The 26,222-nt window shown below is 36.9% G+C and overlaps 1 protein-coding gene across 3 annotated transcripts in view; it reads right to left on the reverse strand.

The window, feature by feature from the left end:
• LOC128744253 (sushi, von Willebrand factor type A, EGF and pentraxin domain-containing protein 1) overlaps nucleotides 1–26,222 on the reverse strand; it is a 119,046-nt gene that overhangs the window by 86,814 nt on the left and 6,010 nt on the right. For all 3 annotated transcript variants that reach the window (XM_053841110.1, XM_053841109.1, XM_053841111.1), the window contains exons 3-6: nucleotides 2,361–2,431; nucleotides 2,205–2,308; nucleotides 711–2,144; nucleotides 443–645 (exon numbers count right to left, since the gene is read on the reverse strand). In XM_053841110.1, the coding sequence (XP_053697085.1) occupies nucleotides 443–645; nucleotides 711–2,144; nucleotides 2,205–2,308; nucleotides 2,361–2,426 (1,807 nt within the window). In that variant the 5' untranslated portion in view covers nucleotides 2,427–2,431. The remainder of the gene's footprint in view (nucleotides 1–442; nucleotides 646–710; nucleotides 2,145–2,204; nucleotides 2,309–2,360; nucleotides 2,432–26,222) is intronic.

The following is a 26,222-nucleotide window of genomic DNA, read 5'->3' on the forward strand; positions in this document are numbered from 1 at the left end:
ACAATGTGGAGTTGATCTGAGAACACCATGTTTTTCTCATGGTCAACGTTATGTAGCATGTTCCAGAGTGGGTTCAGCCAATAATTTGTGCATACTTGCTCCTAGTAGAAACTAAAACATTGTTTAAAAACAAGTTTTGTCTTGAAGTGAGATGAAAGGAATAACAGGTTTGTTGTATCCATGTTTCACCTTTTACTTTTTCTATTAGGATAGCATGTAGTACTAAACTAATAAATAAAGAAAAAGCTGTGTTTAGAAAAGTACAATAACAAAATTATTCATTTCCTAAGGGTGGGCTATTGCTAAAAGCGAAGAGCAAATAGGAAAAATTCGTTGTTTCTCTTTCTTTATAGGGTAAAACCCTATAAAGAAATTTCCGTAACGATAACAGATGGTTTACGTTAGATGTTAGATTGATTGATAGATTGATTAAAATACCCACCTTGACACTTTGGAATGTAGTCGATACTCCAAGTTCCTCCAGGTAGACAGGTTGTCACAATTTTGTTTTTCCCTGTTGCAAATTCTTGTCCTGTTAGGCATGTGAATGTTATATCTGTACCAAAAGCAGTGTCTCGACTTGAAGCTAAAGCCCCTATGCCAGGTTTTAATTCAGGGCAATCTGCTGAGAACTCACCTAGCCATCTGTAATAGTATAGTATAAAACAATTTTATTCATACGTATTTTGTATTGTAACAGTTGAGCATACCCTTTACTGCTGTGTAAAGCGTCGGTTACGAATTTGATTAATATATTACCAGAAGATGCCGTAAGTGTAATCTTTGGTAGAATACTACCTGAGAAACCTTCTGCTGGATGTAGGCGTAATCCTGATGTTGATGAGCCATCGAAGATCTGCACTTTATCACTTTTATGCACATTGAAATATTTGAATCGTAAAGAAAGTGGCCCACCCATTGGGTTAATTATTTTAAAGAAACAGTCTTGATTATTTGGGTAATTGCTTAAGTCATAAGCCGGAGAATTAACGGTTCCATTCAAACTTGTTATAGTGGCTGCACAACCTTGCACATATTTTATACTGAATCCTTTTTTCGAACCGCCTAAGGCCGTTTTGAAATAAATGTAAAATTTATTACTGGTTGAAATCATAACCTTATTTCGATCGTCTATTGTATTTCCAGTTAATTGAGCTACTGGTTTACTATGAGCATTGTCTCCATCGCGGATGAGAATATAGTCAATTCCGTCATTTAGTTGCATATCATCGATTTGCATTGAAATCAAGCGCCCATTCTGTGCTTGAATAATATATAGACATTCTAAGCCACCTGGATAACTCTTAGGATAACCAGGACTATTCAACGTTTGACTCTGTGTAGTTGCTTGCAATGTTCCACCGCACGTCTGATGTTCAGTTTTCCAAGTGGCTCTGAATCCCTTTCTTTCCACACTTCCATCTGATATGAATTTTATTATCATAAAGTTAGACGCGGTGATGAAAGGTTTATTACTTAAGTCATTTTTTCCTGATAGCGTAGCTAACGATATGGCTTTATCTTCAGTCCTACCACCAACAAGTATCTGTACCAAATCAAAATTTTTTTCGGTATCAAATTCTTGGAATTGTAGGATGATATTTGTTCCTTGGGGCCCTTCTAAGGTCCATTTACAGCTACTTAATGCTGGATATTTTTGTGGAAAACTGGGAGTTTCGATAACATCGCCTCCAGATTGCATGTGGAATTGACATACATTTGGGCAGTCTAGCTCATCACTGCCATCACCGCAGTCATTGTTACCATCACATTTGAAAGCTTGATTGATGCAAGCACCATTTGAACATTGAACCGAATTTTGTGGACAGGCTGGCCTTTCGCACATAAATGGCAGTAAATTTTCGCATCTTTCTAATTTCCAGGACTGCATATTATGTTCATTGGAAGCCGCAACACATTCACCTGCTTCTGGATCCGGTTGCTTAAGCGACCAGAAACCGGAATATTGTGAGACCAGTCCGCCTGTTGTCGACTCTAACGTATTCGTTCTTAAATCATCTAATGTAGCTAAGCCTAACCAATACATGTTGGCAGTCCTTCCTCTAGATTCTCCGAAAAGGGCAATTTCTCTGGTTGCTTCATTTTCTTCGAACGATTGAATCGTGGCAAGCTCAGCACCGTATCTGCAAATGCTCGTTTGTGATAGAAAATGCAAAATAAAAGAATTCTGAATATAAAATTACCTTTTACACAATTCGGCAGATTTTTCCCATGAATGCTTTACACTAAAATATTTGAAACAGTTTGTTCCTTTCAGTTCCCAATTAGCTGGACACGAAAATGGGTCCTATGAAAAAGGATTATGTGATAATATCTTTTGATGTATATATTATTTTTACCTCTGATAATACTGCTATAAATATTGTAGCTAACCATACTAAAGTAGATGTTGTATATCTATACATGTTTTCTGTAATTGAATGAAATGCAAATAAGATCATTAAATATGTTTTCAATATTTTTATTATATTATTGCATATCTTATAACAACAAAATTATTAGTATATTAATATTAAGAACTTTCTTGAAGTATCTCTAGATATAGTTTATAGATCAATACCATCAATCCAACTCTATTGACAAATAATATAAAACAACAAGGTATACAGCTCTAAAGGTTGTACGAAAGGTAAGTCACCCTTTCTATATCAGATCATTAGATCAATGACTATTGTGAACTGCATTTCTGGTACATATGCCATATGTAAATATGTTTATAAGAATCATTGTTTTGGGAGTCAGTTCCGGTGTAGTGGTTAGCATTCACACCCCTCACGCCGAGGACCCGGGTTCAAATCCCAACCCCGCTGAAGTCATGAACGACCCAAAGCTGTTAAAGTGACTATAATCTAACAAAAAACTGATTTAATCCACCTAGTGGTGAAAGGACCTTTGTTAATACGGTTTTACCTGCTATTTGAGATAGAAATCGACACGTCTTCGGAATATAATTCATTCATTGGTTAACGTTGGGTAGTACGTTGATTTACATAAAAGTTTAGGAAATTGAATAAGTTTACAAAATTTGAACAAAATAGGAGCACTTATAAATTTTGATAGATCCTTTTTTCATGGAATTGCTGAGTAAGTTGTTACTAATGTGGGTAAGTGCAAGTAAAAGTAAGTTGTAAGAGGAAATATTATTCTTTAACATATACATTGCCTAGTAAAGGTCTAGTATATAGATTTTTGAACTATGCATAATTTCCTGTAATGTCATTCTATTTGATTCACATCAATAAAGTTTTCATGAATAAATTTCATCAATTTTTATTAACCTTCGGTTACTCACGCTGTTGTATTTTGTACAACACGTGTAGGTTTTTGATTGCCATATTGTTGTTGTATATTGTTGATTGCCATATTGCCATATAGTTACAAATCGTTGTTTAATTAACGTATATTCTTCAATAAACTTGTTATGAGCAAAGTGTCAGAATTATTCAATGCATTAATACTTTAAATTGTTAGGAAAATATATCACCATAAACCGAGCAAGCAGCATGTGAGGTGTACCCCAATTGACCCCAAATGGAATTTTCTCTCGTTTTTTCATATGTGAATATGATGTCTGTATGTAGCAAAACTATCTGCTGTAGCAAAACGTCTGCTGGTGGTCGAGTAATTCGGAGTCAAAATTAGAGTACTTTTTATAATCATAGTTCTGCAGTTCCTAAACAAGCAAACATAGAGGTATACTATATTCAGCTGAAGGGATAGAAGGTTACTGTCTTCAGCAAAATTTTTTGTAATAATATGCTCTAAAACTTTATAGAACACATCAATGTGTTATATTGAAACTGAAGAAAAATATTTTTTTCATTTCACTCTTAGGGGGATTAATCAAAATTTAAATTAAACCAGACGTTAGAGCTTTCTATTTTAAGCACTCTTTCAAGGATTTGATAAACCTAAAACCAAGTTTTCCCAGTCAAACCAATAATGCGCACGTTTCTTTTGCTTTTGGGATATTGTGCGCGTGAGTAACCGTGTTACAAAAGTTGGCGCGAGTGTTCGAGGGTTAATATCTTTTGAACGGCAAAACCAATTTTTCTGAAATTTTGGAGATACATTTGCAGCATTAAAACCTTTAATTTGATGCCAAAATAATTTAAACTAGATAAATTATCTTGGATGAAATCGTTATAAATTATTATAAATGTTAATGTGTTGTATACGATTGCCCATAACTCTCAAATTAAACGTCCAATCAAAAAACAAATCAATGGTGATCTATTAGGCTATATTACCTTTCAAATGAGACTAATAGCGCATAAATCGGTTTAGCCATCTCTCAGAAACAGGCGATAATTATTACCTTGTCAAAACAGGCTTTTTTAAGCATAACTTTTAAACTGCTTGATTGTTTTCAATACAGCTATCTGAAACATTTAGCATTAACAAGAGCTATCATTTGATACTAAGATCGTTGAAGTCGGTCAAGTGATTCCGTAGAAAATCGTGCCACGTAATTTTTACATCTTTACTTATAACTTTTAAACGAAATATACGAAGCTGCTAGAATCAACGGTTTCGAAATTTCGTCGATAAAATAATTCGTCTGCATGAGCGCAAGAGACACAGGAAAAGTCACTACGTTACAGCCGCAGAAAGATGATGTACAACGAATCAGCATGCCATTCTACCCGAAAGCCACCAATCCGATTAAGCAACGCCTTAAACGACATGGGTATCACGTAGTGTACAAAAGCAATAATACACTACGGGATTTACCTTGTAACGCGAATGATAAAATCCCTGAGCGGCCACTGATGAACGAGGATGATGCTCCAATAGTATCACCGCTCTATGGCTTAACAAAGTTAAGTCTGTAGCTGCTCTCATCAACATAATTAGTTGGACTTGGCCTCGTAGATGGGTAACTACTTACCCGAAACCGGTCGGCAAGAAGGTAATTTTTATACTTTGTAAGAACAAAAAAGTAAAGTGTCCAAAGGTATTTAAGAGAAATGTCGGACCACGAAACAATTAAATAGTGATATAGGCAATAATACCTTTCAAACAAAAGTAATAGCGTTCGAATCGGTTTAGCCAGTCGGTTTAGTCTGAGAAATAGACGATAAAAAATAGAGCCTCACACACACACACACACACACACACACACACACACACACACACACACACACACACACACACACACACACACACACACACACACACACACACACACACACACACACACACACACACACACACACACACACACACACACACACACACACACACACACACACACACACACACACACACACACACACACACACACACACACACACAGACATTGCTCAGTTCGTCGAGCTCTATCGATTGGTATATGCGATTCGGCCCTCCGGGCATCGGATCAACTTCGTGTTTTTTGACCAATTTCTAAACTTTTGTTATATAGTATAACAAAGGTAAAAAAGAATCATTGTTTAAGTGAATGTTAAAAAACGAACAAAATATTCAGATACAATTTTTCATTGAATGCAATGGTGGCTTTGAAAATACGTGGAAGGGGATTCATAAGTACAACGCCTGCAACCATTGAGACATCGAGATTTCTTTTAAAAGTCACTTTGTGCGTCATAAAGGTTGAAATGATAATGAATGACCAGCCCACAGACTATTGTATTAAATATGATTATGTGTAGCTTGATATGTTTCAATAATCTTACTTTAACTCGTTTGTGGCCTTTAAAAGGGCCATTGGTTACAAATAACATTAAAGCCAAAGCACGTTCATCGCAAATATGATGTGTCATTCGAATGTCTTTCTCTTTTGACGTGAATGGCAACAGGCACGTAAGTTAGCGGCGTCGATTCACTGTGTTTTGCTCCGAGAAGGTTTTGCTAGTTTACTTTCACAGCTTACCGCTCGTTACATAGCAGAAAATATGGCACATACGCAAAAATTTCTGTTTTATTTGTATGAGCGTCCTTATCCTCCTACCACAGAGGTGAGGGGTCTCAAACCATCATAAAAAAAATACATCCCTCCAAAAACCTCCACATGCCAAATGTGTTGGTTCCATTTGGTTCCTTGGATTTTATTCCAATAACTGGTGATTTGGACCATAAGGCCAGTGTTCTTACCAACACGCTGAAAGAGTGTACCAATACGCTTGTCGAAAGGTGTATTGAAATACATAACTCGAATAACTGGTACTCTTTAGATCTATTGCGTTTGAAACGTGAAAGAGATAAAAGGTACAAGAAGTTTTGTAGAACTAACAATGCGGATGACTGGACTAGGTACACAGACTCACGTAACATATATTCACACACCTTGAAAAAGGTTCGATGTGATTATATTCAACGGAAGATTGATCACCATCAAAATAACAGCAAGGAGTTATGGAAAATTTTAAAACAGTTGATTCAAAGTAAAGATAATTCTCCGCGGTCCATAACTTTCGATGGCACAGAAGAACAATCGAGTCAAGTAATAGCGAATAAATTTAACAGTTATTTTGTTGATAGTGTTCAGCTGACACATGTTCAGTGAACCTCGCGAAATAATACAGCCGATTTCTAATATAAGATTTGATGGATTTCCCTATTACTTTTGAAGAGTTGAAGGATATTTGTTTTTCTTTAGAGAAATCGGCTGGTATTGACAATGTTAACGCAAAAGTAATACAAGATTGCTTTCATGTCATCGGACGCGACTTGCTGGATCTTGTTAATGAATCGTTGCAAACTGAGCACGTGCCTAAAGTTTGAAAAGAATCACTTGTTATTTTTATTCCCAAAGTTAATGGAACGGATATTGCCGAAGAGTACCGTCCTATTGCACACATTAGAGAAAATCCTAGAACTTGTTGTCAAAGGCCAGCTAATAAATTATTTAAACTGTAATCATTTGATAATTCCAGAGCAATCAGGTTATCGAGAAGGATACTCTTGCGAAACTGCATTGAATCTGGTACTAGCAAAATGGAGAGAAAAAAGCGAAGCTAAAGAAACTATTCTTGCTGTATTTTTGGATCTAAAACGCGCGTTTGAAACAATCTCTAGGCCCTTATTGTTACAAACCTTGAAGCGATTTGGTATTGTAGGCATGGCATATAAATGATTTGAAAGCTATTTATGTGACAGAACTCAGAAAACTCGATTTGATAATTTGAATTCTGATTCCATTGCCAACACACTTGGTGTACCGCAAGGAAGTGTATTGGGCCCCTTTTGTTCATAATTTATATCAATGACATGAAACGAGTTTTACGGTTCTGCGACATAAATTTGTTTGCTGATGACACGGTTCTATTCATTGCGGCTAAAGACCCTAATGAAATTGCAACATATTTAAACCAAGATTTACATTATCTTTCGAATTGGTTGAAATTTAAACAGCTTAAGCTCAACATTAGCAAAACAAAATATATGATTATATCAGCCATCTCCAAACCAGGCGTAAACGTTGAAATTGATGGTGAGACTATCAATCGCGTAAATGAACTAAAGTGTCTTGGAGTAATCATTGATGACAAGTTAAACTTTAAGTCTCACATTGATAATGTGAAGTACGGTGTGAAGTACGGCATCAAAAAAGTACGGTGTGTTGTGCCGGTTAAAAAATGAATTGACGATTAGTAGTAAAATTCTTTTACATAAGTCAATTATTTCACCATATAGATTTTTCTTCATACATCCTGTTCCTTACAAACGAAACACAAATATTGAAGTTGCAGCGCTTACAAAATAAAGTTATGCGATAAATTTTAAGATGTAATAGGTACACTTCCTCATATATCATGCTGGACGCATTGCAATGGCTTTCTGTGAAGCAAAGAGTTTATTTTTTGACAATGGTGTTTCTATATTCTTAATGGAATGCTGCCTTGATACTTGTGTGATCAAATTGAAAGGGGAAGTGATTTGCATGCGTACAACACTAGAAACGCAGAAGATGCAAGAACACCACACTTTTTGTTTGGAAGATCACAGAACTCTCTGCTGTACAAAGGAATTAACTGTTTTAATTCGATGCCGCGACAAATAAAACGTGCAGCAACAATGGCAGAATTCAAAAGGCTATGCATTTCACACATAAAAGCTACTTTATAGACACAATTTGATTTATTTTTTTTGTATTGATTCAAGAAGGTTGTATATTTTTTAATTTTTGTATATTTTTTGCATATAATAAGTTATGTGCACTGATGATGATGGATTTAAAATTGTTATTATTATTAATTTAAAAAAAAGTATAGAGAAGACTACACATGTTTGAGCCACGCGCGCGAGAACAGACATAGATAATCTTGATATTAAATGATCAGGTTAAAGTCCTGAACAAAGGGTTCGGAGCAGCAGCTGGGCAGGCTTGGGTTTACTTGTGGACTTTGGAACTCGTATACCATCGCTCACGGCGGTACCGAGTACCAAAAGACTGCGGGATCTCCCTCGTAGTTCTAGATCGTTATCTGGAACCAATTCTGACTAGCTGGGGCTCAAAATAATCGTTGCTACAAAAACTACAAGTGTTACAAGCTCTATCGTTCACTCACAGTGGTAGTGAGGACAACCAACGAATAGCCGAAGACGTAAACGAATATTTTGCCTCTATTGGAAAACAATTAGCCGACAGAATTCCGTACACTGCGTTACAACCACGTCGATGGCACGAGAGGGCTTTGTCACTCTTTTTGGCGTACTTCCCAAGCAAGGATATCAAAATGGTCTAGGTTTAATACGAAATCTTGTTGAAATGAGGAAACTTGGTCACTTGTTTTGGCTTACTTCCCAAGCAAAGATATCAAGCAAACCTATACCAAGGTTTAGATCATCGTAAAGAATCTTCCAACCAATCACTTTATAAGGAGCGAGAATTCTGGTAAAACATAGGTTCATTTTAATTGCGGAGATATAAGCCAAAGAAAATAAGCGGATTTGATGAAAATGAGGCTTTTTCTTATAAATTGGGGGGCTCCCATAAATCGAGGGGATGTCACATCGGCATCAAACTTACAATTTGTTGTTTTTTGGCCCAAAATGAACAATCTGGCCGAATTTGGTAAAAATCCGAGGAGGTCGATTACAAGTTTGTACTTTTTCTCGGTCACTCGACGTGGAATATGATGACCCTTATGTTAAAATTTGAAGTGGATCGGTTCAGCCGTTTTCGAGAAATCTTGCTCACCAACTTAAAAAAAACAGGTTTGAGAAAAACTACAAGGTATACAGCCCTAAGGGTTGTACGAAAGGGTGACGTAGGACTGTGTCATATAATACTCATTATATTGATAACATGTTTTAATCGATGAAGTATAACTTTATTTCTGATCATTAAATCAAAGACTAATGTAAACTGCATTTCTGGCATACGCATATTTGAGTATTTGTGAGTATCATTGTTTGAGTGTTTATTTGTAAAAGAAGAGCGAAATATTCTGATTTAATTCTTCATTGAATCAATGGTGGTTTTGAAAAAACCGTTTGAAATTGTTTGGTGGCCCTGAAAAGAACTATGTTTGAGCTGATAGCACTTCTTAAAAATCAGTACTATAATTACTGTTGCCAATATATAGATGGATGTCGCTATTCGGTCCTCTAGACTCTAGGATGATGGTTGCCTGCTAATACAGGAGTGATAGGAAATACCAAATCACTGTAAAGTAGAAATGGATTAGTTTTATCAAAATACTGACCGTCCGTCAGTGCGATCGTGCGGTAAATGAGCAGACGGCGAACCTAGTGTGCGATTTTATAGTCACTGGCACTGCCGTTGCTACTTGTAAGCTAGTGTAGGTGTGGGAGAAACCAGATCGGCTGCTGCTGCTGCTCAAATAATTATCCGAATGGAACGTTAATCATTTAGAAAGTGTAGAAAAATCTTTCCATTCTTCAATTACCATAGTTCTTATAAGAACTGTTTAAGACCACAACGGCCTACTGCTGAATTTGCTGCCCGTCAGTCGATCCGTTTCCATTTGCCTTCAGTGTTGGTTTGCGAAAATTACCGCCAAAATGCCATTGGGTTTGCCTGGAATTGTCATCAAAGATGACATTAATTGCCGCAAAAGTCCTTGGATTTGCCTCCAATTGCCGCCAAAATGCTATCGTTTTTACCTCCCAATTGCTATTGGTGTTGCCTCCGACCGCTGGTGTTGCCGCCAAATGCCGTTGCTTTCGCCACCAATAGCCGTCGATGGTAAATACTGACCGTCCGTCAGTGCGATTGTGCGATGAATGAGCAGACGGCGAACCAAGAGTACCATTTTATAGTCACTGGCACTGCCGCTGCTGCTTGTAAGCTAGTGTAGGTGGTGGAGGAAACCATATCGGCTGCTGCTGCTTAAATGATTGTCCGACACTGATTGAGCAAGCTATCGAACAATTTCGCATGTCTGCGATGGGGATAATGCAAAATGTAACGTAAAGTGCATCGTGTGGGATTCACGTTGGCTATTGCCCGCTGATTCCGCTTGTCTTTGGGACCGGTGTTGCCGTCAATAGCCATCGATGTTGCCGATTGGATTGGAAAAGGGGTGTGGGTTACAAAGTGGTCTCAAGGTTATCATTTGGATCCAAATCCTTTGGTGTATCTAATTGTCGTCCGTGCCTGTGAAGCTAGGCGATAACAAGGGAAATGTATGGAAAAATTGGACCTTGAATCTTTACACACATTTTCACTATTTAGCGTATAAAAAATTATTATTAGTATGTTACTATAAAATTGCTGGACATTTTATCTATCCAACGACATATTAACTGTTATGTTTCGTTCAGTAGTATAGTAGCTATTAGCGTTTGAAATATTTCATTCAAACGTTACACTTCTATTTCTCGTTTTTACAAAGTGCTACCCAGTCCCAGTATAGTAAACAAAGACGTAGTCCTACGTCAAAAGCCGTTCAAAGCTTTGCGTTCCTTCTTCTGACGCGTTCCTACAAATGTGGGTGTAACTTCGTGAACATTTTACAGTTTGGCTTGAAATTTTCAGTGTGTATGTTTAAATATATGTACACTGCAATCATGAAATTAGATAAAAATCGATTTTGCTTGGATTCTAATTATATATAATTTTTTCGCTTGATTAAAAAATCACATTGTTTTTTTTCAACCGCCCCCTCTTTAGTGGCCCAACAACGGAAGAATAAAAATTTCATAAAATATTCGTAATGGCCTAATTTGAGAATGGCTGGGCCTAAGAAGAAAGGCTATATGACAAAGTTTGTTCAAAATTATGCATAGAATTAGATTTTGTTTTAGTTTGACAAAAATTTTCTAGCATGCATAAAGCCAAGCTCAAAATTTCCTACCCTCTATCTCGAATTTTGTCACTTACATTCCTTTCCTTCTAATCCCCTTAATTGATAAGCTGTTTACTTACAGGCGTAAATTTCTTAGAGAAAATGTGAGATAATTTTACCTGTCCGGAAAACAAAAGTGTCCGGATTTTGATTCATTGAGATGTGAGGTGTTCAGATTTATTAAAAGAACAAGCCTTTTAATTTCACGTATTTTAATATATTTTATTTAAAATCGATGTGCTATTCCAAGTTTAAGCTTTATGTTTGATTATAGTACAAAGCATCATGTAGCGAAATTATTTTTTACAGAGCCTGGTAAAAAATATACCCTGCTTAAATGTCCGGATATTGTAGCAGCACGGTATTACGCGTGTTTCAGGTCTGAGATAGAAATGTTCGTACTTTGAATGAAGTCCATTAAAGTGTCCGAAGTTTGAATTAAAACCGAGCTGCACATTATTAGTACAGCCCGGACTCGATTATCCTGGTGTTCACTTTTATTTTCAACCCGGATAATCGAATCACCCGACTTGTATTTCCAGTATTGATTAATCTCCCTAATAAAATTCCTTTCTTACGATTTTTTCACTGATGAATTTTATTTTTGGTACAATTTTTTTATATGCCATCATAAATATATGAATATGATTGAATATGAATATGATGATTGAATATGTAATTTAGCCTAAAGTTCCTTTCTGTGATTTTTTTCACTGATGGTAATGATAGTTGATCGTGATGATGGTGATGATGATGATTTTGTTGGTGATGATGATTTTGATGATGATGATTATTTTGATGATGATGATGATGATGATGATGATGATAATGATGATAATGATGATCATGATAATGATTATTTTGTTGAGGATGATGAATATTGTGATGATGATGATGATGATGATGATGATTGAATATGTAATTTACCCTAAAGTTCCTTTCTGTGATTTTTTTCACTGATGATAATGATAGTTGATCGTGATAATGATGATTTTATTGGTGATGATGATTTTGATGATAATGATTATTTTGATGATGATATGATGATGATGATGATGATATGATGATGATGATGATAATGTAGATGATGATGATCATGATAATGATGATTTTGTTGAGGATGATGAATATTTTGATGATGATGATGAATTATGAATTATACCACGCAAAAATTTAAAAATTGAAAATTGATACCATTATCTGCATTACTCTCTGATAAAAATATATAGGAAAGAAATTTTATACCTTTGGGGAGTTGAATCAGTGTTTGTCATGCTAGAATCATTATCTAACGTGAAAACTATGACATTTGTGTTTAAAATAAATTATATAAAAAAATGTTTTTATTTTCACCCGCATAATCGAGTCTAAAATCCCGAATAATTGAATCCCCGGATAATCGAATCCCCGGTCAATCGAATCCCCGTTCAGTCAAATCCCCGGATAATCGAGTCCAAACTGTACTTTCAATAAAACACGATTTTATCGTCATTTTCAACATTGTTCAGTGGAAATAAATACATTTTCGTGTACGAAAAGAAATCCAATTCCGATACTATGAATAAAATCAAGCAATCATAAAGTTTGAATTGATGTGAAAGCATGAGCTACTCTGATATAGCAGCTCAAAATCATGATCATGCTGCTCTTTTGTTAACCATCAAGGATCTGCGCGCTGTTGCTCATACCAATGACGTTGATGTATCTGAATACAACCTTCGTAAAACTAATATTATTAGAACTTGTTGATTCTTTTCGCTGTTGGATTATCGCAGCACACTATCCAAGAAGGACACCTGTTCAACTTTGATGATGCTCGAATAGTTGCACGGATAGAGGACCAGGAGACCAGACTCACAGCAGAGGTATTCCACATCAAAGTACTGGGTGAGGAAAAAACGGTGAATCTTCAGCGAGAATGTGGAAAATTCAATACCGCAAACGATGGGTTAGTGTTCAAACTCCGTCACATACAAACAAGAGAAGCAAATCGTAGGAGCTCAACCCGAATACGAACCGACGGGCTACATAATTGGTTGTGAGTGGTGATGCAGAATTGACGAGTTATTGTAAGTGATAAATTAAACAAGTAAATGTACTGTAATTAAGAAATTGCCTGAAAATTTTATGTTGTATGTAAAATGTAATAGTAAATAAATTTTATAATTGTTTTGTAGACGGCTGATGATGGCCGAAGGAAAACAGTAGGCAGAAACGTCACACCAAATCAATAGTTTTTGATTTTCACCGAAAAGAATCAACAAGTTCTAATAATATTAGTGACACGGTGATCTAAATAAGCAAATTCGTAAAACTAATTTTGATGTCCTCAATGGATTGCTCTGTCAGATGGATTGACCTGATGTATACGCCACTGTGAATGTTAACCGTTATGTGTGCAACAGGGTACCCGGGTACCTTTTCAGTTTTAAAATAGTTATAACTCATTCAATTTAAAACATACGTTTTTGAAATTTTGCGACATCGTAAAACTCGTTGATCTTAAGTAATTGAGGTTTTTTGGTGCATATCCATAAAGAGGATTAGCGATGAGAGGCCCTTGAATTTTTTTATTACGTAGGAGGGCGACAAGGGTACCCGGGTACCCATGATTTGCTATGTTCATAACTTTGGCTATCTTGAACCGATTTGGATGAAACCAGCATTTGATTCGTACATTTATTTAGTTTTGATCAGATAAAGCATTTGGCCATCAAATGACATGTAGTTCCCGGGAATCGGTAATTCCGGAGCAACGTCGGAAGCCGCTCGTTTTGAAAGAATATCAGCCTTCAGTAAAGCTATTAGTTTTCAACTTGACATTGTGGACCCTTTTTTCATCTTATTATATAAATTGGTGACTTTAGATCGCATTGGCCATTCCAGAATTGGGTCCCTGTAGGGTTACAGATGGCCAGTTGGGTGCCTAATCCAATATTAGAATTGGTTTAGCGGATCTTTTAGATGTTTTGAACGGATATGGCCAGTTTAGTACTGATTAATAATTTCGGAACTGGTTCCAAATGTATAACGGATGGTTCTACGTTTTAAACTGTTCTGATAATGCTAAGCATTATCTTGAATCCTGCGGTATGATCTGTGACCCCGTAGAAACCATTTTCGAAATAACCAATCAAAATACAACGATATGTAAAAAATATCACCTACCGAACTAATTCCAAGAACTTTGATACCCATATTGCTAGGTTTTACCTCCAATCCTAGACTGGCCACCCATGACCCCACAGGAACCTACTCCGGAATGACCAACCTGATTCATCTCATTATATGAAATAGTTCATTGTATGAATTTTTAGAGTTTTTATATCCGCATGACTGATTTTCCTGCAATACAACCAGTTCTCTACCTCACAGCGGACACTCTGTCGGAATTCCGGGTTTTCGGGCCCCGTATGTCTTTTAATGGCCAAATAGCCAAAGAATTCAAAACTAGATAAATTAACGAATCAAATGACACCTATTTCATCAAAATCGGTTTAAAATTGTTGATGTTGTAACAATATCAATTTTGGGTACCCGGGTACTCTTGTCGCCCTGCTAAAGGTGTTATTTTTGTCGCACACATAACGGTTAATGACGCAGTCACTGCTTTCAATAATAAATTGCGTCGCTGTTTCTCTGAGGTGGTACCCCCATTTAAACCTCCGAAAACCCCAGCTTGGTCTAATCTAATGCGCGGTTGAGGTATCTGAAACGACAACGTTCTAAAATGCTAAAGAAATGTTGTCTGCATAAAAACCAGTTCTCCAAATGCCAATTTGAGGAAGCGAGTCGAGTATACCGTTGCTACAATCGACTGCTGTATAGACGACATCTCAATCAGACAGAAAGTAACTTACGCAGGCATCCGAAACGATTCTGGACGTTTGTAAAGTCTAAGCAGAAGGATTATGGTCTACGTGTATGAAGTTAGGTGATCTAACCGCTTCTACTGTCGATGGAAAGTGCGAACTTTTTGCTTCACATTTTGCTTCACATTCACATCAATACCGAGATGGTAGTTACGGCACTCACGAAATTGAAGTCATGCTGGACCTGACGGCATCCCATCGTGTGTGTTGAAAAAGTGTTTCGGTGCTCAAGTAACCTCTGCAAGCGATTTTCAATCTTTCACTGCAACGTCGGACATTCCCTACAATCTGGAAAAGTTCGCGAACGACGCCGGTATACAAAAATGGAGACAAAACGGATATTGCCAACTATCGTGGGATAAGCTGCCGAGTCGAAATGCTTAGAGACCATACTGAACAAAGTGATTTTTGAAGCATGTAAAAATTACATTACACCATCTCAGCACGGATTCTTTCGCAAGCGCTCCGTGGAGTCTAACATCTGAGAGCAGGGCCTTAAATTATCACCGAATTTCAAACAAAACAGAAAATCTTTTTTCTCAGCATACATTGTTTTTTATGCCTCTAAGTTTCCTATGTACAGCTGCACAGTGATTTTCATCATAGTATACAAGTTCAATATATCATGAAAATAGAACAGGAGAAAGTGATTTTCAAATCCAGAAGGTGATATTCACTTCAGATAAAAACAATTTTAAATGCAGTTAATGAAAAGAAAAATCTTATGTCCAACAGCTGAACGCAACAGATGCTAAACCACATCATAAATTTTTTTTATTGATTTTCATTGCTCAAACGTGAATATCAGTTTGTTACAATATCACAGGGCGCTGATATTCTATATTCTCGTGCATGAAGTTCATGCTTGCCGCATTTAGTTATTATGTACGTTTGATCAAAGCAAGCAGATTTTAAATGCAAGGTAGACTGATAATCCAGAAGTTTGAACGTTATTCTGATGAATATTAACAGCACTGTCTGTGAGTTTACTTACATCTGTATCAACAAGAGTGATGCTGGTATACAAATTGATGCAATTCACACGGATATCAAGATCAAGGCTGTTTTTTGACACAGTGAACCACGTAATACTTTGCGCCAAACTTCGACGTCTCGGCTTCTCAGACAGACTCTGCGATTGACTGAAATCTTACTTAGCAAACCGACAGCTATACGTAAAGATAGAATCGGCTGAATCAACAACATTCAGTCCGCAGTGCGGGGTTCCTCAAGGAAGTAACTTAGGACCACTTCTATTCGCTCTTTTCTTCAATGATGTCTCCTCGATTGTACCGAACAGTTGCGTGTTGATCTATGCGGATGATTTGAAAATTTATCTCGTCATCCGCAAGCTAGATGATTGTTTCCATCTACGGGATATGCTCGACAGCTTTACCAGGTGCTGCCGGCTGAATCATCTCGTGATTAGTATACCAAAGTGCTGTGTGATTTTCTATCAGCTTCTGAAGAATCCTGTCCTGTTCAACTGCTCCATAGACGTTTTGAACCAACTGTTTTGAATCGTGTCGATCAAATTAAACATCTAGGCGTTCTGTTAGAATACCAACTGTCCTTCAAAGCGCACTACTCTGCTATTGTGGACAAGGACCTTTCATAGACGAATCCGTAAGACTTGCCTCCTTATAAAGACCGGTGTGCATTGATTGGCATCAGAACATTGTAAGATCGACGGAATGCCAACCAAGCTATATATGGCGCAAAAACTTTACTTTTTACAATGACCGTATGATGAGTGTGAGCGGACGATTCCAAGAGGCATATCACTTATTCGGTTTTAACATGTCTACAAAGACCTTCCGTCAACGAATTTACAAAAGCAGGTGATATATTATGTTATCAGATGATTTCTTATATAATACACAAAATAAACGAAAAATAAACTAAATGAATAATAATTCATAATCTGGTACAACATCGTTCGTACAACAGTTCGTAATATCATGACTACTCGAATAAAAATGTACAGCGAAAAAACATTGAATTTCACTGTTACAAAACATCGAAAAATCACATTGAAACTGTGGAAAGCTCTGTAAGTTACACTGAAGTTACTATGAATATTGATGTTTTCACAATAAACTTGCAATGCAAACCTAATGCAAACCGCTGATTTTACAACGAATAAGGGGGTGATTAAGTGCTAGCCCAAAGCTGTTACAGTAAATTTTTCGACTTTTTTCCATACATATAAAACCCAAAAACAGTTCTTTGTGGTACATACACTGCACAGTGGTCCAGAAACGAAAGTTAAGTGGAAACTTACTTTTGCGGCTAAGCGTTTTATAATAGCTCCCTACAATGTTCAGCAAAGTTGTCCAACTCTAAAAGACAATTAATGCGAAATCAACGACTAAGTTCCAGTTTGGCTTGTAAACACATAATCCATAATAACTTTTTATAAGAAAGAGATAGAAGGATAATTTCTTCGACGAAGTTGTAGCTAAAGATTATATAAGTAACTTTGCCAAAGACATAGTAGGCGTATTTTTAGGCGTTTCTAACTTACAGGGTGTTTTACAACAAGACCTCTCAAAAATCACTTTTTCGCTGATTTCTTCAAATGCAGTGGTTTTATTGCATCATAATGTTTTACAAAGTTGGTTATCTTATCAAAAGACATATTTTTGTAGAACATTGTATGTTGAAAACTCATACGTATAACGAGTTCTAACGTTTTTCCTGTGTTTTTTTTAGTCTTTTTTGGAATAGAATATCTCAAAAAGGGGTAAACGAAAAAAATCAAACTTGGCCGTTTCTGAAAGCTTGGAGTTTTATCTCAAGCATATGTGAAAATAAAAAACTGGTTTTTTCTCTAACTCGAGTAATTTCAATTTAATTATTTCATGTTTGACCATTTTCTACTATGCAGTATTTTCCAATATCTTCTTGAAGACGATTAAAGTCAACATGTCAATAGTAAAAAAGAAATTTGTCGTATCTAGACACAGTTTAGAAATTTCTAACAACTGTCAGTCGGCCCAATTAGCGAATCAGCTGGAGTGCAGTCGTGTACAATAAGAACGATTTTGTATTGCAATGACTGGATCGGACGACAGCAGGAGGCGTTTGAACACATCCTCCAAATTGGCAATCCGGTTAAATTTTCTGACGTGAAATTCCCTGAACTTACAAATACATTTATTTCGCGTTTCCTGTACCTCTTCGCTTCATAACCCTATGAGTTGTGCCGTGGCCTTAATAATATCTGCGCCGTGTACTAACATTATATAGCTAATATGGAATTGAATGGGAAATAATCTCCTAAACTACCGAATTACTTTCACGAACATTTTAGATACTAATTTAAAATAACAGTAACGGTACCCTCAAATCTTTTGACAAAAAACTCCAGGACTCTAATAGGATTTGCTTGAAAATGTTCCTCCTTTTTTATTACGATCATAGTCATGTTCCTGTTCCTGAATACGTATAAGACATCAACTTTGAAGACTTCTCAGCTTTCTGACACTAAAGCAATTTAAAAGATTACTTTAGACTAGAATCAGAAATATCAATATAAAATTTAATTTCATGTGCATATATCCAAATGAAGATTTCCATGACTATTTGCAAAATAATTAAAATTGTAAGATAGATATTTATCAAAAACAGCTGGTGCTGAGCTCCATTTGCAGAGAGGACGATACGACAGTGATTATTTGAAATCCAGGATAACTGTTAACCAGAATACAGTAGTTCTGTGGAGACCAAGGCCCTTCACTCTAAACCACCGTCGAACTAACTACGCGCGCAATGAACCAGCCTGCCGCTATATGCAGCTAATGAACAATTTTAGAAACACACTAAACTTAAACATGTCGTCTGATACTATTAAGAAAAAACTTTCTGACTATTTCTGAGAGGTCAATTTCATGTACACTAATACCACTGCATTTTATATTATTTTGTATTTGGTATTATAATTTATATTTATATGTATGGATTGGATGACGGGCGAAGTCCATATATCTTGACAATAAACAATTGTAAAAACTACCGTTATAAAAACTTATTTGATGAATATTTCAGCAGTGGTTCGAAAACTAGCATAAGGTCAAAAAACTAGATCTCTAAACTTATCCGGAGTTCGAAGACTATTTTACGTGGCAATCAGAAGAAATTGTGTCATGGTACGACAAATTTCTTTTTTACTATTTACATGTTCAAGAAGATATTAGAAAATACTGCATAGTAGAAAATGGTCAAACATGAAATAATTAAACTGAAATTACTCGAGTTAGAGAAAAAACCAGTTTTTTATTTTCACATATGTTTGAGATAAAACTCCAAGCTTTCAGAAACGGCCAAGTTTGATTTTTTTCGTTTGCCCCTTTTTGAGATATTCTATTCCTAAAAAGACTAAAAAAACGCAGGAAAAACGTTAGAACTCGTTATACGTATGAGTTTTCAACATACAATGTTCTACAAAAATATGTCTTTTGATAAGATAACCAACTTTGCAAGACATTATGATGCAATAAAACCATTGCATTAGCAGAAATCAGCGAAAAAGTGATTTTTGAGAGGTCTTTTTATAAAACACCATGTAAGTTAGAAACGCCTAGAAATACGCCTACTATGTCTTTGGCAAAGTTACTTATATAATCTTTAGCTACAACTTTGTCGAAGAAGTTATCCTTCTATCTCTTTCTTATAAAAAGTTATTATGGATTATGTGTTCACAAGCCAAACTGGAACTTAGTCGTTGATTTCGCATTAATTGTCTATTAGAGTTGTACAACTTTGCTGAACATTGTGGGGAGCTATTTTGAACCACAAAAAACTTTCCACTTAATTTTCGCTGCTGGACCACTGTGCACTGTAATATAGAAAACTCAAAAACTTTTACAATGAAGTTATAACGTAAATTAGTGATGTAAACAACAAAGTTTATAGTAATCTTGATGTTTTTACATTAAAATTCGTTGTGCATTTATATTCGGGTAATATTAATGGTGTAATTTCATAAAAAATAAACCAGACACGAATGCACCGAAATGGTGTAAAGTGTCTTTAATAAAATAAACAAATAAACAACATAAAACATAAGCAAGAATCTGGAAATCATGAGTCATTTTGCTCATTTTGGTGGTGGAATTTCTATCCGTGTGCTGGTGAACTGGTTAATTAGATGAAATTAGGAAATCTTCGAACATTTTGCTTGGCACAAAGTTGCAGCATAGCTTAAGTGTCCGAAGTTTGAGTCAGAATGGTAGATTGGTTGAGATGATTTGCGATAGATAAGCTTTGATATGCTGAATATGCGCAACGGGACATTTCTAGCGGATTTGAGATTTACGATTCCTTTGACAAGAGCACATTAAATGTCTGTTTTGGTTGCGCTGGTTTTGGCGTAAGTACATATTGTTACTTTTAAAAAAATTGGGTCGAACTCGAAAAGCTGATTATATCCGGTTACATTTTTTTATTCAGTAGTATGCTTGACGAAATTGGCGTGCATTCACAGGTAGAACCATATATACTAGTAGTAGGAATAACACAAAAGCAGGTGCTGTTATATCCAGCGACATAAATGAGAGTGGTCACAGCGAACCGTTAGGCTTCCTGCACATGATGTGCATATAAAATCGATTGCTTACGACGATTAATAAATGTCTAACATATGTTTCATACGTAACATAGGTACTGGATGCGTTTAATTGAAAAACTTCAAGGCATACATCCAAATGGGATGTACGAAATGGTGATGTAGGATGTAATATTCAGTTTTCAGACTATTTTATCAGTTTATAAGAATATTTTCAATGTATTGTCCATAGTCAAATCACCGAGTTGCATTTACACACACTTTGCTATGCTATATAATTTTTTTTTGACGCAATACTCAAAATCTTGAAACAAAATGTTTCTGCCATCAATAATTTAAGAAATGGTTTAGTAAAACTGTTTTAAAGTTATATCAGTAGCATAGGTACTATGTTTGTAGATGATGGAACACGCACATTATCTAATTTATTTTAGTATGTTCTGTAGTTTGTTTTGTTTTATTAAAGAGAAACGTAACAACAACTAATAAAACCCTGATTTGCATTCATCAATTAATCGGAAAATGTGAATTAAAAGAAAAAACTACAAGGTATGCAACCCACATTCGTCAATTTCATTGAAAATAGAGATACATCCTGTTTATCAGTTATTCCACACTTGACAGCAATACAATCGAAAGTATGTAAACAATTGCATGCAACTAATTGTAAAGCAACAATTTAAATGGCCAAATTCTCAGAAGATTGAATCAAAAACCATAGTTAATGAGAATCCCCAAGATCAAAGCTTACCAATCAAAGCAAATCTTTTAAAAATTTGGTTATTTTAGTTGAGTGATCAGAATTAGGTACTGATCGGAATTATGAGGAAGAATTTATCACTTTTTCTTGCGTACTTCTCAAGCACAAATATCTAATTAGTATAAGTCTGAACTAGGGATGCTTTACCGGTTTTACCGAAACCGGTTTTACCGGTATTACCGGGCTATTTTCCAATACCAAATTACCGGTTTTTCTATATCTGCAAAATTTCACAAGAATTAGTTTTACCAGTCAAAAGATATTTAAGAATGATTGATGAAATTTATTCATTATTGATATTAATCAGCGGAACCAAACCTCAAAAACGCGATAATTTACTCTAGCGTAAAAATGTGTAATTTTTCAACGGGTGCTTCTTTAGAGCAGTTTACTAATAAAATATAGCACATTTTCTTAGTTTATTAGGGTGACCGTGAATCCTCTAATAGGGTGATACAAAATTTTGTTTTTTAAAATACGCCCAAAAAATATAGTTTCTTCACAAAAATTCACAAAAAACTTTGCTGCATATAGTAGCTATCTATCTCTTACTGATTGCGAAAATTAATTATTTGTTTAAAGAAACCAATTTAAAATCAATTCTGCGCAAAAACTTTGCACACGATTTTTTTATTGCTTTCAAATGTTCTGCAAAGTTATTCAGTAGGTTAAAATGTACTTTAAACCTTATTTATCGCTATGCAACATATGGATGATAACTAACACAGTGTTAAGAAACAGTGGAATTAAGTTCCGAAGGCGTGTCGATTTCTATATGAGTATTTTCAGCTCAAAACGCTTAGAAAACCATTTTTACTCGACTCTTCTAAATTGGAATTTTAACGTGAAAATGTAAAAATAGTTTTTTTAAACCTTACTTACTTACTTAGGTGGCTTGCCGTCCTAAGACAAGGCCTGTTGAACAAAATTTCTCCATGTAACTCGGTTGAGGGCTACCGCTCTCCAATTCCTCGGACACCGAGTACTCTCCGCCAGATCTCGCTCCACCTGGTCTAACCATCTTGCTCGCTGCGCTTCTGGTCGTCTTGTTCCTACCGGATTTGAGGCGAACACCATCTTTGCAGGGTAGCTGTCCGGCATTCTTGCAACATGCCCTGCCCATCGCATCCGTCCAGCTTTAGCTACCTTCTGGATACTGGGTTCGCCATAGAGCTGTGCGAGTTCATGGTTCATCCTCCGCCTCCATACTCCGTTTTCCTGTACGCCGCCGAAGATCGTTCTTAGCACTCGTCGTTCGAAAACTCCGAGCACTCGCAGGTCCACCTCGAGCATTATCCATGTTTCATGCCCGTAGAGAACAACCGGTCTAATAAGCGTCTTGTACAGGCTGCACTTTGTACGGGGACTTAGTCTGCTCGACCGCAATTGCTTGTGGAGCTCATAGTAAGCACGACTTCCGCTGATAATACGCCTCCGAATCTCACGGCTGGTATCATTGCCCGCCGTTACCAGTGAGCCAAGGTAGACAAATTCATCGACTACCTTAAACTCATCGCCGTCGATCAATATACTACTGCCCAAGCGGCGTCGTTCGGTCTCGGTTCCGCTGACCAGCATATACTTTGTTTTAGACGTATTTACCTTTAACCCAATCTTTTCTGCTTCGCGCTTTAGTCTGGTGTACTGTTCAGCCACCGCCACAGATGTTCTGCCGACAATATCCATGTCATCGGCAAAGCAGACGAACTGACTAGATTTGTTGAATATCGTGCCCCGCGTGTTGATATCCGCTCGGTTCATAACACCTTGTAGCGCTATGTTAAACAGCAGGCATGAAAGACCATCAGCTTGACGAAGCCCTCTGTGTGATTCGAATGAACTTGACAATCCACCCGAACGGTGATCGCTCGATAGTCTCACAGTCCAACTTGTCGCCCTTTTTATAGATCGGGCAGATAACCCCATCTTTCCACTCCTCCGGTAGCTGTTCCGTATCCCAAATTCTAACAATTAGTCGGTGCAGACAAACGGCCAGCTTTTCTGATCCCATTTTAATAAGCTCCGCTCCGATGTCATCTTTTCCAGCTGACTTGTTGTTCTTTAGTTGCATGATGGCCTCCTTAACTTCGCCTATCGTTGCGGCTGGTGCCTCTTCCCCGTTTGTTGCACCGTCGAAATCGCTTTCTCCGCCGCCATGGTTCTCCGCCTGGGCGCCATTCAGGTGTTCGTCGAAGTGCTGCTTCCACCTATCGGTCACCTCACGATCGTCCGTCAGAATACTGCCAGTCTTATCCCGACACATTTCGGCTTGCGGCACAAAGCCTATGCGGGATCCGTTCAGATTCTGGTAGAACTTTCGCGTTTCCTGAGAACGATGCAGCCGCTCCAACTCTGCATATTCCTGCTCTTCCAGGTAGCGCTTTTTCTCCCGAAAGATTTGGTTCCGCTGCATCTTCTTCTGTTTGTGTCTTTCCACGTTCTGTCGTGTGGCACTGCGCACCTTGGCCGCCCGCGCAGCGTTCTCCTCATCCATCACCCTCCTACATCCATCGTCAAACCAATCGTTCCGCTGATTCCGGGCCACATGCCCGATGGAGCTCTCCGCTACACTGCTGATGGCTATTCTGATAGTATCCCAACAGTCCTCGAGAGGTGCTTCGTCCAGCTCGTCCTCTACCGGCAGTGCAGCTTCGAGTTAATGCGCGTAGTTTGCGGCGACATCTGGCTGCTTCAGCCGCGCGAGATCTAACCGAGGCTGGCGTCGGTACCGAATGTTGTTCACAACGGGGAGTCTTGGGCGTATTTTAACCATCACTAGGTAGTGGTCCGAGTCAACGTTAGCGCTTCGAAAGGATCTGACGTCGATAATGTCTGAAAAGTGCCGACTGTCGATCAGAACGTGGTCGATCTGTGATACTGTCTGATTTGGTGACCTCCAAGTGTACTTAAGATGGATTCTGTGCTGGAAAAAGGTACTACGTACGGCCATATTCTTGGAGGCGGCAAAGTCGATAAGTCTTAGGCCCATTTCATTGGTCCGTTGGTGTGCACTGAACCTTCCAATCCAACCACCAATTTTTCTAAACCTACTATACCCATATTTATCTATAAGCCAAAGAAAATGAAATAGCTTGACAAAACGAGTATTCCTTTTTTTATTCTATATTAGAGAGGTTTTCCGCCTGCGGTTGGTTCGCCTCCTAACGAGTATTTCCTTCTAAAAAGGCTGTACGACCATTAATCGTGGGGAGGACCAATCGGCACCAAATTTATAATTTTTTGCTTGCTGACCTTAAACAATCTGACAAAATTTAGTTCAAATCCGTGAAGAGCAATTTCACGATTATCGGATACTTTTCATGAATTGACCTTGATAAATAATTTTTAAATTTCACCATTTTCATTTTCATGTTCATTTTTCAACAACTTGAGAATGGCTGGGCCAAAGAAACAGTTTATATGAGAATTTAGTTCAAAATGATGCGCAGAGAATTTAATTTTGTTAGTTTCACAAAAAATAGAAATTTACGTAGATTTTTCAAAAATTATCAGAAAGAATGTCCATAAGTAGCTCTTTACCAGATTTTAGGGCATAATTTAAGCTATCTTTAAAAAATCAGAGGGGTTGTGTACAAGACACGACCGCATATATAGGTGACGTAGGACTACGTAAGTCTCTTTGTAGTGATAGACATGCTATTCATGCTTGTAATCATTCTATTCTTCATGTATACATGCTATATGCAACATATATACATGCTACATGCGTTGTATGTAACATTTATCAAAGTAGTAACATTGCATACGTTCAATTCTCAAAAGATTGTGCATTTGAAAACAATTTAACAAAATCAAGAACACAAACTATTGCTTTCCTGCTACCTTACTGAAATTAAAGATTGATATTATTATCCATGGTTTCCCACGTTGAAGGGATTTTACCAATTCAATCCTATTTTATCAACAGCACATCTTTTCACTAATTCACTTCTAATGAAACGGCAAGCATGCGTATTCATACAGAGTCGTATTATAACCGAATACTACAGCTGTAGCACATTTTTCCAACACAGATATCAAATTCGCCGAGGTTTAATAGTCTCGCAGTAAAGAATTTGCGAACTGTTGGGACAACGAGCTTGTGTCATTTTTCTGGCACACTTCCCTAACACAGACATCAAATTGGACTAGGTTTAATCGCATTCGTAAGAAATCTGTTGTCACGAGGGGGCTTTGTCACTCTCTCTGGCGTACTTCCCAAGCAAGGACATCAAAATGGTCTAGGTTGAACCGCATTGTTAAGAAATCTTGTTAAAATGAGGAAACTTTGTCACTTGTTTTGGCTTGCTTCCCAAGCACGGATATCAAATTGGTATAGGTTTAGATCATCGTAAAAAATCTTCCAACCAATCACGAAGCGAGAATTCTGGTAAAACATAGGTTCATTATTTTCAATTTTTCAATAGTTCAACATCAAGAATCCATACTTTTCTTCATTTGGGTCAATTCTTAGAAGATTTTCCGATCGATTGGTATAAGAATATTGAAAATCGATCGGAAAACCGCTGAGCTATTAGCGCTCAAAACCTTTCATTTTTCGTGACGCTAGCATTTTTCGATTTTTTGGAATGACACCCTATCTCAAAACTTGCCGTAAGACGTAGTCCTACGTCAAAAAATGAGGCAAATAGGCGAGGATATATTGAGATATTTTTTAATTTTTATTACGATTTTGCGTATTTTTTCTGGAAATACGTCTAATATCTTACAACTTATCCTTT

This window comes from Sabethes cyaneus, chromosome 3 (genome assembly GCF_943734655.1).
Source record: "Sabethes cyaneus chromosome 3, idSabCyanKW18_F2, whole genome shotgun sequence".
Classification (NCBI taxonomy): domain Eukaryota; kingdom Metazoa; phylum Arthropoda; class Insecta; order Diptera; family Culicidae; genus Sabethes; species Sabethes cyaneus.